The sequence below is a fragment of the Phyllobates terribilis genome, unplaced genomic scaffold (assembly GCF_046119375.1).
Source record: "Phyllobates terribilis strain yellow unplaced genomic scaffold, ASM4611937v1 Scaffold_10__3_contigs__length_209671492, whole genome shotgun sequence".
Lineage (NCBI taxonomy): Eukaryota > Metazoa > Chordata > Amphibia > Anura > Dendrobatidae > Phyllobates > Phyllobates terribilis.
The window spans coordinates 69,089,632-69,101,696 of NW_027362770.1; the positions used below are offsets into that span (position 1 = coordinate 69,089,632).

General features: G+C 43.5%; 1 protein-coding gene across 1 annotated transcript in view; it reads left to right on the forward strand.

The window, feature by feature from the left end:
• LOC141164394 (ankyrin repeat and KH domain-containing protein 1-like) overlaps positions 1-12,065 on the forward strand; it is a 200,983-nt gene that overhangs the window by 154,882 nt on the left and 34,036 nt on the right. Inside the window, exons 24-26 of the mRNA XM_073649568.1 lie at positions 5,431-5,547; positions 6,945-7,110; positions 10,053-10,500. Coding sequence (XP_073505669.1) covers positions 5,431-5,547; positions 6,945-7,110; positions 10,053-10,500 — 731 coding nt within the window. The remainder of the gene's footprint in view (positions 1-5,430; positions 5,548-6,944; positions 7,111-10,052; positions 10,501-12,065) is intronic.

Below are 12,065 nucleotides of genomic sequence, written 5' to 3' on the forward strand. Positions count from 1 at the left end.
GCCCTGAGAAATTGCCCAGTTTTATCCCCTTAACATCGGCCCTGATACCATCTGTCTCCTCTTTAGTTTCTCTAGACTCCTGTATTTAAAGAACTCTTGGTGACTGATGTCACAAAATGTCATTAAGGAGTTTTAACCTCGGAATGGTGCCTGGGCAATTGAACTTTTTTTCTCTTCTCCAAGGGCTTAACTAAGCCTGCTAGGGCTTATTTTTGGGGAAATACAGGGGTGGGTGGGTGTGTGTATGTGTTATATAGATAGATATATACACTGCTCAAAAAAATAAAGGGAACACTCAAATAACACATCTTAGATCTGAATGAATGAAATATTCTCATTAAATACTTTGTTCTGTACAAAGTTGAATGTGCTGACAACAAAATCACACAAAAATCATCAATGGAAATCAAATTTTTTAACGACTGAAGGCCTGGATTTGGAGTCTCCTCCAAAATTAAAGTGAAAAAACACACTACAGGCTGATCCAACTTTGATGTAATGTCCTTAAAACAAGTCAAAGTGAGGCTCAGTATTGTGTGTGGCCTCCACGTGCCTGTATGACCTCCCTACAACGCCTGGGCATGCTCCTGATGAGGTTGCAGATGGTCTCCTGTGGGATCTCTTCCCAGACCTGGACTAAAGCATCCGCCAACTCCTGGACAGTCTGTGGTGAAGCGTGACGTTGGTGGATGGAGCGAGACATGATGTCCCAGATGTGTTCAATCAGATTCAGGTCTGGGGAACGGGCGGGCCAGTCCATAGCTTCAATGCCTTCATCTTGCAGGAACTGCTGACACACTCCAGCCACATGAGGTCTGGCATTGTCCTGCATTAGGAGGAACCCAGGGCCAACTGCACCAGCATATCGTCTCACAAGGTGTCTGAGGATCTCCTCTCGGTACCTAATGGCAATCAGGCTACCTCTGGCGAGCACATAGAGGGCTGTGCGGCCCTCCAAAGAAATGCCACCCCACACCATTACTGACCCACTGCCAAACCGGTCATGCTGAAGGAAGTTGCAGGCAGCAGATCGCTCTCCACGGTGTCTCCAAACTCTATCACGTCTGTCACATATGCTCAGTGTGAACCTGCTTTCATCTGTGAAGAGCACAGGGCGCCAGTGGTGACTTTGCCAATCCTGGTGTAATGTGGCAAATGCCAAGCGTCCTGCACGGTGTTGGGCTGTGAGCACAACCCCTATCTGTGAACGTTGGGCCCTCATACCACCCTCATGGAGTTGGATTCTAACCGTTTGTGCAGACACATGCACATTTGTGGCCTGCTGGAGGTCATTTTGCAGGGCTCTGGCAGTGCTCCTCCTGTTCCTCGTTGCACAAAGGCGGAGGTAGCGGTCCTGTTGCTGGGTTGTTGCCCTCCTACGGCCCCCTCCACATCTCCTGGTGTACTGTCCTGTCTCCTGGTAGCGTCTCCAGCCTCTGGACACTACGCTGACAGACACAGCAAACCTTCTTGCCACAGCTCGCATTAATGTGCCATCCTGGATGAGCTGCACTACATGAGCAACTTCTGTGGGTTGTAGAGTCCGTCTCATGCTACCACAAGTGTGAAAGCACAACCAGCATTCAAAAGTGACCAAAACATCAGCCAGAAAGCATTGGTACTGAGATGTGGTCTGTGGTCCCCACCTGCAGAACCACTCCTTTTATTGAGTGTGTCTTGATAATTGCCAATAATTTCCATCTATTGTCTATTCCATTTGCACAACAGCATGTGAAATTGATTGTCAATCAGTGTTCCTTCCTAAGTGGACAGTTTGATTTCACAGAAGTTTGATTTACTTGGAGTTATATTCTGTTGTTTAAGTGTTCCCTTTATTTTTTTGAGCAGTGTATTTATCTCAAGTTTGATGTGAAAAATGAAATGAATTGGGGGATGAGTGTTCTTATGCATTTCGAACCTGTTACTCCCTGGTACTTAATGACAAGTATGTGATCTGAGCGCCACAATGGCATGACATGGTGCTTGGATCACAATAATTGTCATCTGGGCCGTGTATCTAATCCATCATGTGTGATACTGACTGTTGAATTGTGTAATTACTGTGATCTGAGCACTGCAGACGCAATATGACAGCTCCGTTCACATCTCTGTAAAGATCTGAATAACTGCCCCCTTAACGCGTCCTCTTTTATCGCAGTTGAAGATCCTAGTTCCTGGGACCGGCTTTCTCAGGAACAGATACAACTTGCATACATTAAAAAAAAAAAAAAAAAAAAGTCGCAGCGCCGTTCCTGTTAAAGCCTGGTCTATCAAAATTAACACTTCCCTGTGGAAAATGCTATAAGCAGAAAAAATAATCAAAATGCCAGAATTTAGTTTTGTCACCACACCCTTCTAAAGAAATGCAATAAAAAGCGATCAAACCTCATATGTACCACCAATACATGTCAACGCTCCATGTAAACAGAAGACCACCTAGAAATGAATACGTTGCGCGTCCCAGAACATCCGAGATACTGACCTGGAGAATTGCTTTACTGGGCTGTTGTAAAAGAAAATTAAAAAAAAAAAAACACCACCTAACAAACAAAAAAAACAAGAAACCATGGATGAATGGTTTGCTAGCAGTAGGATTATGCTGCACTGTGGGGAAGGACACCATTTCAACTTCAGCCTAAGCAGGAAAGCCAGGATCTGTGCTGCCGGCCGTCCTCGGTGATGCTTTCCACATGTCAGTATCACTTAAATCACCAAAATATTGTCTGCGAAATTATAAGGGAGAACGAAGTTTAGGATCACAGAACAAAGACCCAGAAGTAGAAGGGAGGAGTGACAACAGACCACATTCACTGCGATCGTAAGATCCGCTCCAATATACTATGCTTTCATGGCAAATGTCAGCAACTGCTACCATTTGTGTTTTTCAAAGGGAAACTCTCCAGGTTTTTTCTACCTCATCTGAGATCAGCATAAGGTAGGAAGAGAGACCCTGATTCCAACTATGTTCATCAGTTGTGACAGAGTTTTCAGATGTAGCAGAGCTCAGAAAGCTAACCCTGACCGCACCACAGCCTCCCTATGGACAGTGAGCTGCTTATAGCGGAGTCGTGCTAGCGGTTGCTGGAGACCTAGGCCAACAGTGAGAAGACCACCATAGTGGCTCAACAGCACACAGCCTGATAAATAACACATAGCTGAATTCAGCGTTTTAACCCCTACATCATGCGGTCCTCAGATTACATGGCAAAAACCTGCTGACAGATTCCCTTGAAGAGTTGAAAATATCAAACCACTTTGAATGTTTTTTCCTATGTTATAACAAAATCATTAATACGTTTAATGACCCATTCTTTCTAAAGACTCTTTCCCATGAAGTGTTTTTTTTTTGGTTTTTTTTAACTGCTAAATCTGTGTATATGTATGTAGTGTAGTGTGTGTTTAATCGCCTACCGCTGTTTTCTCCGGTATCCTGTGACGTCACCGCTCCTCAAACTCCAGTTAACACTTTGCTCTGCGTTACTTGGAAGTGGCTCTTAGTGGAAACCTATGGAGCGTCAGAATGAGGCTTCCTAATCGGACAATGTAAGAGACTCTCCGGCTCACGCATAGTGTTCTGTAGAGTCTGAAAAGCAGCGGCGTAACTGTGCTGGATACCGGAGACTGCAAGCACATGCACAAATATACACAGTAAGAAAACAAACTTCAAGGATTTTGGATTTTCTTTTAAGTGAAGTAGTTTGACATCCATCTCTTGTCATCTGCAAATCGAGCTAATGTTCCTATACACAACAGATAATCTCAATAGTAAAGCATTGCGAATTACAGAAGACAATTAGCCCTCCACATCAGGGAAGGTAATCGGCATCATAGGAAATAACTGAACAATTTATGTGAAAAAGTATCTAGTTACTGCTACACTTATACTGGGGTGGGTGGCATCAAGTTGAGGTTAAACAGTGTGAAGGGTGGTGAAGTGATGGGGTGGGATTGGGGGGAGGGGGCACAGGGAGGATGAGATAGAAGGAACCACGAGTCAATATGGTGCAATATGTAATAGGTCAAAGGATAGACTAGAATTTGATGGATGCAGACAAGTTGCATATTTTGAAAATCTAGCTAGAGTGTCATAGGCTATCGTTTGCTTCACCGCCAGAACTGGTGTCTGTATTGAGACCAAATGAGCTTGGATGATTTATGATACTGTAAAGCTTCCTAGGGATCTCTGTAAAGAGGCTATGGAAGATAGTATGGGCCTAGATGGTGTGTATACAAGAGAGTGGAAGAAAGATGACCGTGGTCAGGTCTTCCTTTTGGGTTTGCTCCCCTGGAAACGGTTGGCAGGACCATTGACCTCCTCTTACTACATAGAACTTAGAAGGATTCAGCTAGTCTGTTTGTAATCATGTGAGGTCATAGATCTAATGGAAAAGAGAAGAATTGGGTGAGTAGAAAGGCAAAATGAGCAATTGTAAGGATACAGTGCTATATAATATGATTGCAATATATTAAGAGGATAAAAACTTTGAGAAGAGAAGGAGTGCTTCTTTATGCAAGATGAAGGTGGCAAGGATCTGAGCACAGAACAAAAATTGGTTGCAGTGCTTCTGCACCTTTCAAAGTTGTGTTAAGCTGCAGACCCTGTAAGTCCTAAACTATCAGCCAGCCTTTAGGTATAAAATGTCCATTGAGCCGTAACGGAGCCGTGTCTCTAGATGGCAGCAGCGCATAGTGTATACTTGGGCTGGATGCTATTTCAAAAGGAATCCACTATCCAGGTTACATATAAGCAGTTGTGCAAATTCAGTAGGCGACAGACTAGCAAGGGCCCCTGTTTGCCAACTGTGCCCAAGATCTATAACAAATAAGCTCTCGAAGACTGAGTGGACGAAGTCTCTTACTGGTGGTCGGACAGGTCGGCATTGGCACTCATAAAGACAGATGCTTCTCCATGTCATCAGAGTGGTACACTAGCTCCCGCAGTGTGGTTTTCTTCAGGGCTCGATCGGGCTGTGCAGAGTTTAGGAGTTTAACCACGCCTGTGACAAGGCCTTCACAGCTATCTGCCTTGGTCCTGACAATTCAGTAGGTGATTTGCTCGGAGTATGGAGTGTGCGAAGGAGCATCTCTGGGGTGTTGGCTATTCCTAGGTTCCAAAAAGCCAGTCTGGTACAGGGAGTGAAGTAGGCAGCCTCTAAGATCTTTGTCGCGCGTCATCAGCCATGCAAGTCCACGACTTCACCTTGCCTTTATAGGCTACGCTCAAAGGTGGCATCTGAGCGCTTCCCAAGTGTACTTGGCAGATTCCTCTCTATGGAACATATTTTGCGAGATAATGTCTCCACAGAGGATTGCAGTGAATTTACTAGGTATAGCATGGAGCTCACACAGACACCTCAATGCAAGGTTTTTCATATATTGATTTGTTTTTCTATGTTAATGTAAATTAAATCTGAAAATTGTATATTCCAGGATCTTTTGAAGAAATGTCATCAGTGCATGGAAACAATAGTTAAAGCAAAAGACCAGCAGGCTGCAGAGGCAAATAAAAATGCCAGTATTCTGCTGAAGGAGCTTGACCTGGAAAAGGTAACGGATCATACTTTATGCCGATGGTAAAACATCTGTATGCAGATAGTACAAGGCTGTAGAATGCACTACTGCCACTAAAATGTACTTCCCATCACTTACTCTGTCATTTTTGAGTTTTCCAAAATAAATAGCACTGCTGTTCTTCTATCTTAGATTAAGTGTTTACATGCTAATTCTGCCAGCTTTTTACCAATATTACCACTACTCCCATGTTACTACTGCTGCTATTCTGCTGCTCTTTAATCACTACTCCTATTGTTTTCCCAAATCTCCACTACTTCCTTAAAATGATCTGGGAAACATCACAAAGAAAAGTGAAAATTTGTTTAAACAGGCCATTTTTATCTACTTTTCATTGCTACCAGTAATGCTATAGTTTTAAAAAAGAAAAAATGGTAAGAACATGTGTGGCTGCAGACTGTGGAATCGTGACTGCTGTAGCCGTACTGAGTGAAGCGGATGAGAACCTGGTTGTCATGTGACTACACACTCCCGCGGGAGGTAAAAGGGGAGTCATAGACAGTTACATAGACTGCAGAAATGCTGAGCCAGGAAAAGGAAAGGAAATAGGACTATGGTGCCATGATAGTCAGGGCATTGAAGAGCTGCTCCAGGCAATCAACCCAGAAAATGGATCAGTATGTGAAGTGAATGAGAAAAATTAACATTTAAATAGTTACATAATTATTTAGAGACTAGATGGTGGCCCGATTCTAACGCATCTGATATTCTAGAATATGTATGTGGCCGACCGGGTGCAATCAGCAGAGCGGTGTTTAAATTTGGCCCCAATATTGCTGATTGGTCGCGGCCAGCAGCCGCGACCAATCAGCGAATCGGATTAGTGAGGACCGGGGAGCGGCGCTGCCTGTGATGACCGGCTGCTCGCAGCAGAAGTATCCCGACCGGCGGCGCCGCTGCTCACCGGTCCTCCCTTCACACTTGGCGTCAGGAGATCAGTGGCCCTAGCCGCTGTTCTCCTGACGGTAGCCGCATGGAGGTCAGTGGCGCCGCCGGTCGGGGTACTTCTGCTGCGAGCAGCCGGTCATCTCCCGGCTGCTCACAGCGGAAGTACCCGCACAGGCAGCGCCGCTCCCCGGTCCTCACTAATATGATTCGCTGATTGGCCGCACCGGTCATCTCCCGGTCATCTCCCGGCTGCATCGCCGCTGACCTCCGTGCGGCAGATGAGCCGCTAACGGCCGCCATCTTTTTCTGAAATCCCACGTCGCTGATTGGCCGCGGCTGGACCAATCAGCGACGTGGGATTTCCTGGACAGAAGGACAGACAGACGGGATAAGACTATTATATATATTAGATTACATTAAAGCCAATTGATTTTAAGATTAATACGTTAAACAACTTTTTATTTTTTTTCTTGTTGCAAAACAAGTCAAGAGAAGAAAGTCGCAAACAAGCTCTTGCTGTTAAAAGAGAGAAACGAAAAGAGAAAAGGAAAAAAAAGAAGGAAGAGCAAAAAAAGAAACTTGGAGATGATGACTGTAAACTTTCAGAGACGTGTGAGCTAGGTGTTGAAGATGATGCCCCCAGTGGTGAGGGTAAGGTTTTCTTATGAGTTGTTGGTATTTCTAGTGTGTACTGGAGGTTAGATTAAGTGGATTTCTCTGACATAAAAGATCTGATCACAGATATCAAGGTATAATTTTACTCAGCTTCCTATGACCTGCATGCCCATATAGACGTTGATCCTACTGACAAATGGCCTTTAAATTGTACCCAATCATTAAAGCTGAAATTGTATCTTTTGCTCAGCTGTAGTCGTGTGCTTAATCACTTCAGTACCCCATTTAATATTAAAACCATCTACTCCTCTCCCTCAGCGGCACCTTTCCATTGATGTCAGCACCGCTATTACCAGCTGGTCATGTGATGTCCGCTCTGACCAAACTGATCAGCTGCAGCCTCGGTCATTTTATCATAACAGATGTCCGCCAGAATATGGATGAGCCACAGCCTATCAGCAGCTGCTGATTGGCTGCAAAGGTCCCATGACCTGCTGGGAATAGCAACACACACCTTTTCTGGAGCAGTGCCACTGCTGGAGACGAGTATGCTGAAGTGATAAGGTAGTGGTTGTCCAGTACTGAATTCTGAAATCCTAAGCACGAGGGACAACTCACCAGAGTATTCATCACGATATGACTTGGGGCTCAAATATAAATAAAAAAATACTTTTACATTATTGGAAAAATAGCTGAAAGTTATTCTCACGCCACCCCTTCCAAAGGTATACTTGACTTAGTCTTGCGAAAATCACTATTAGGCTGGAATCACAATAGCATATGGCATCCGATGCGATAATCTAATGACACTCTGCTCCAGCTCTGCTCTGACAGTGCGCTGTGCTCCGGTCCTCTCGCAAAACAGAATCACAGCTCCGGTGCGGAAGAGGAAGTCATTTCTCCATCCCCTCCATTGCCTGTCTCTGCGTATATAGGATTGCACTGCGAGTGCAAAACCAAGGTGGAGTGCTGCTTTAATAATTTACAAGACCATTTACAGTTTCCTATGCCACAAATTTGCAATTTATCCATAAAACTCTGATGCTATACGGTCTATGGCATCCAATCTTTTTCACACACCCATTGATTTGAATGGGTGAGTCTCATCCAATTTACAGGGGAAACTAGTGCACGCTGCAATTCCACCCCCTCCCCCACACGCAGATTTGGTCTGTGAAAAAAATTGTTCATCTGTACTGTCACATTAAATAACACTGGTCCGAAAGCTGTCTTTTTTTTTTTTTTTTTTTCTTCTTTTCTGACAGTTCTCAGACCTAAAAATAGTCATGTGAACGAGTCCTTATAAAAACTGTCCTCTCAAAGCCTCAGTGAAGGCAGCCCCATTACAAAGACACTTATTGATCTCCTGAAAGAGGGCCTTTCACTGTTTAAGTAAAAATAATCCAATTTTTCTTATTCTTCGTTGCTCCTCTTTTCCAAAGTCATGCCCCCTCCTTCCTTTTAATAATGGTGCAAGTTTTCCCTTCAACTAACTGCGCATACCGTGGGAGTTTGCTTTTTTTTTTCCTCTAAAGCTAGCCAATCCAAAACTCAGCAGTGTACCTCAGTTCTGTGGTATACGCCCAGTTGGTTAAAGCAAAAATTTGCACCTGTTATGGAAGGTCGCAGCAGAAAACCAAGAACTGATTTAGAATCTGTGGAGCGGCAGCAATTGGAGGAGGTACTGGGCTTAAATTAAATTGTGTAAGTTTCTCTTTAAAGGGTTGTCGCACCATAGTAAATGGGTAAAATTGTAATGCACTTGTAAAAACAAGCAACTTTGCAATTTAGCTCTTAAGTCTGGAGTCTCAAGAGCAGAGGGATACTCTATTGTGTACTACTCGTTACATAGGTCTCCCATACATGAAGTGTGCGCTTCATGCTGTATACTTTAACGCGTGGAAGGAAAGTACTGCTCAGAAGCTGGCCAGATCACTGGATCATGCCGGGCTCAGTGCCAGCACATTACTCTGCCATAGAGACAGACCTGCCTCTGCTTGCATCATGAAAGCACATACAGGTCAGACGAGCAGTGTGACCGTGATGCTGGTCCAAACTCACTCTTCAGGGTTAGTCCCCCCCCAGTAAGCAGAGAGGAGCAGTGCGTTGCTGAAGCAAGATGATGGTGATGGTTTTCTTTATGTAAAGATATTTTAATGGTTTAATATCTCAAATCTATTTGTTGGCTCAAACAATTAAAAAAGGTTTGTCCCCTCTTGCTAGTGGTAAGGTTTATCAAATATCATCAAGATGTTTTTTAGGTATTTTGTGAACTACTGTACTTAAGATAATGTCGGTATGCTGTGATGTTTACAGCTAATTGGGATTATTGTAATCTTGCACAAAATATTAGTTTACAATTTGTTCAGTTATTTTCTTTCTACTCACCTGACACAGGGAGTGGAGAGACCCAATTGCACGCTGTGCACCCTGGCGGTTGAGGTGACCACCTGCTCAGCAAGTATTGTGCACGCGTCCTAAAAATTAGAATAGTACGCAAACTTGGAGATGAAAGTGGATGTAAAACTGCGCTGCCGAGAATCCAATATACGATAGGAGAGTGGTTGCGGTATAGATGTGGTTTTATTTGTCAACTTGTTTTGAGATGATCATACCTCTTCATCAGGACAATCCACTTTCATCTCCAAGTTTGCTTAGTATGTTTGGTGGATCTGCAGCAGCTGTCTTTGCTTACAAGCTAACAAAGGGGTTATGACTTTCAGACCCCCACCCTCCCACACCCAGGTGAGCAAATCCCGTTGTACTCTTTTGTAATCCGGATAAGACCCTATTGCGCTTATTCTCATTCCAGTTTTTATCTACACACGAAAAATTAGAATAGGGCTCATGCGTGACATGCCTGGTGTTGGACACTTGCTATGGTAGCTCTTTCTCCATGCCCGATGTCCGATCTGGAGGAAGAGAACCCTCCTGCACAACCTTGAATTATTGCTCTCACTTTTTTTTTCTTACTATAGAGGAAGATGACTTTCCCCTAGAGCCACCAAGTGCAACAACAATGACTACAATTGGCATCTCTGCAACGTCTACTACGTTTACAAATGTGTTTGGCAAAAGGAGCAATGTAATCATTACACCAATCACTAATCAGAAAAATAAAAAAAGCAAAATCAAAGACCTCCCTTCAAACATGCAGCTCATTGACCCTGACCAGCATATGTCTAAAGCGCGGCAAAAATCTGATAAAAATGACATGGCTGATGAAAATGTAGAAGCTGCTGGAGGGGTTATCTGTGACTTTGTCATCTTGGATTCTAATGATTGCACCAGTGAAGTCCAGGTTCACAATGGGAGCCAAGAACTTAACAACTGTGAAATCAACACGCCTAGAGTAAAAAAGTGTTCATTACTGCTCAACAAGTGGGAAGAAAAACCCAAAGTAGGAACACCTAAGATTTCCCCAAGGTGAGGTGTTTTTTTTTTTTACATTTTAAAATGTGATTGCTGCTTTCATGTCCTATTATGCACTAGGCCTTACTACCACATTGACCATATTGTTTTTGGCAAAATAAATACAGTTAGGTCCATATATATTTGGACAGAGACAACATTTTTCTAATTTTGGTTCTAGACATTACCACAATGAATTTTAAACAAAACAATTGAGATGCAGTTGAAGTTCACACTTTCAGCTTTCATTTGAGGGTATCCACATTAAAATTGGATGAAGGGTTTAGGAGTTTGAGCTCCTTAACATGTGCCACCCTGTTTTTTAAAGGGACCAAAAGTAATTGGACAGATTAAATAATTGTAAATAAAATGTTCATTTCTATTACTTGGTTGAAAACCCTTTGTTGGCAATGACTGCCTGAAGTCTTGAACTCATGGACATCACCAGACGCTGTGTTTCCTCCTTTTTGATGCTCTGTTAGGCCTTCACTGCGGTGGTTTTCAGTTGCTGTTTGTTTGTGGGCCTTTCTGTCTGAAGTTTAGTCTTTAACAAGTGAAATGCATGCTCAATTGGGTTGAGATCAGGTGACTGACTTGGCCATTCAAGAATATTCCACTTCTTTGCTTTAATAAACTCCTGGGTTTCTTTTGCCTTTATGTTTTGGGTCATTGTCCATCTGTAGTATGAAACGACGACCAATCAGTTTGGCTGCATTTGGCTGGATCTGAGCACACAGTATGGCTCTGAATACATCAGAATTCATTCGGCTGCTTCTGTCCTGTGTCACATCATCAGTAAACACTAGTGACCCAGTGCCACTGGCAGCCATGCATGCCCAAGCCGTCACACTGCCTCCGCCGTGTTTTACAGATGATGTGGTATGCTTTGGATCATGAGCTGTACCACGCCTTCGCCATACTTTTCTCTTTCCATCATTCTGGTAGAGGTTGATCTTGGTTTCATCTGTCCAAAGAATGTTCTTCCAGAACTGTGCTGGCTTTTCTAGATGTTTTTTTTTAGCAAAGTCCAGTCTAGCCTTTTTATTCTTGATGCTTATGAGTGGCTTGCACCGTGCAGTGAACCCTCTGTATTTACTCTCATGCAGTCTTCTCTTTATGGTAGATTTGGATATTGATACCTCCTGGAGAGTGTTGCTCACTTGGTTGGCTGTTGTGAAGGGGTTTCTCTTCACCATGGAGATTATTCTGCAATCATCCACCACTGTTGTCTTCCGTGGGCGCCCAGGTCTTTTTGCATTGATGAGTTCACCAGTGCTTTCTTTCTTTCTCAGGATGTACCAAACTGTAGATTTTGCCACTCCTAATATTGTAGCAATTTCTCGGATGGTTTTTTTCTGGTTTTGCAGCTTAAGGATGGCTTGTTTCACCTGCATGGAGAGCTCCTTTGACCGCATGTTTACTTCACACCAAAACCTTCCAAATGCAAGACCCACACCTCAAATCAACTCCAGGCCTTTTATCTGCTTAATTGAGAATGACATAACGAAGGGATTGCCCACACCTGTCCATGAAATAGCCTTGGAGTCAATTGTCCAATTACTTTTGGTCCCTTTAAAAAC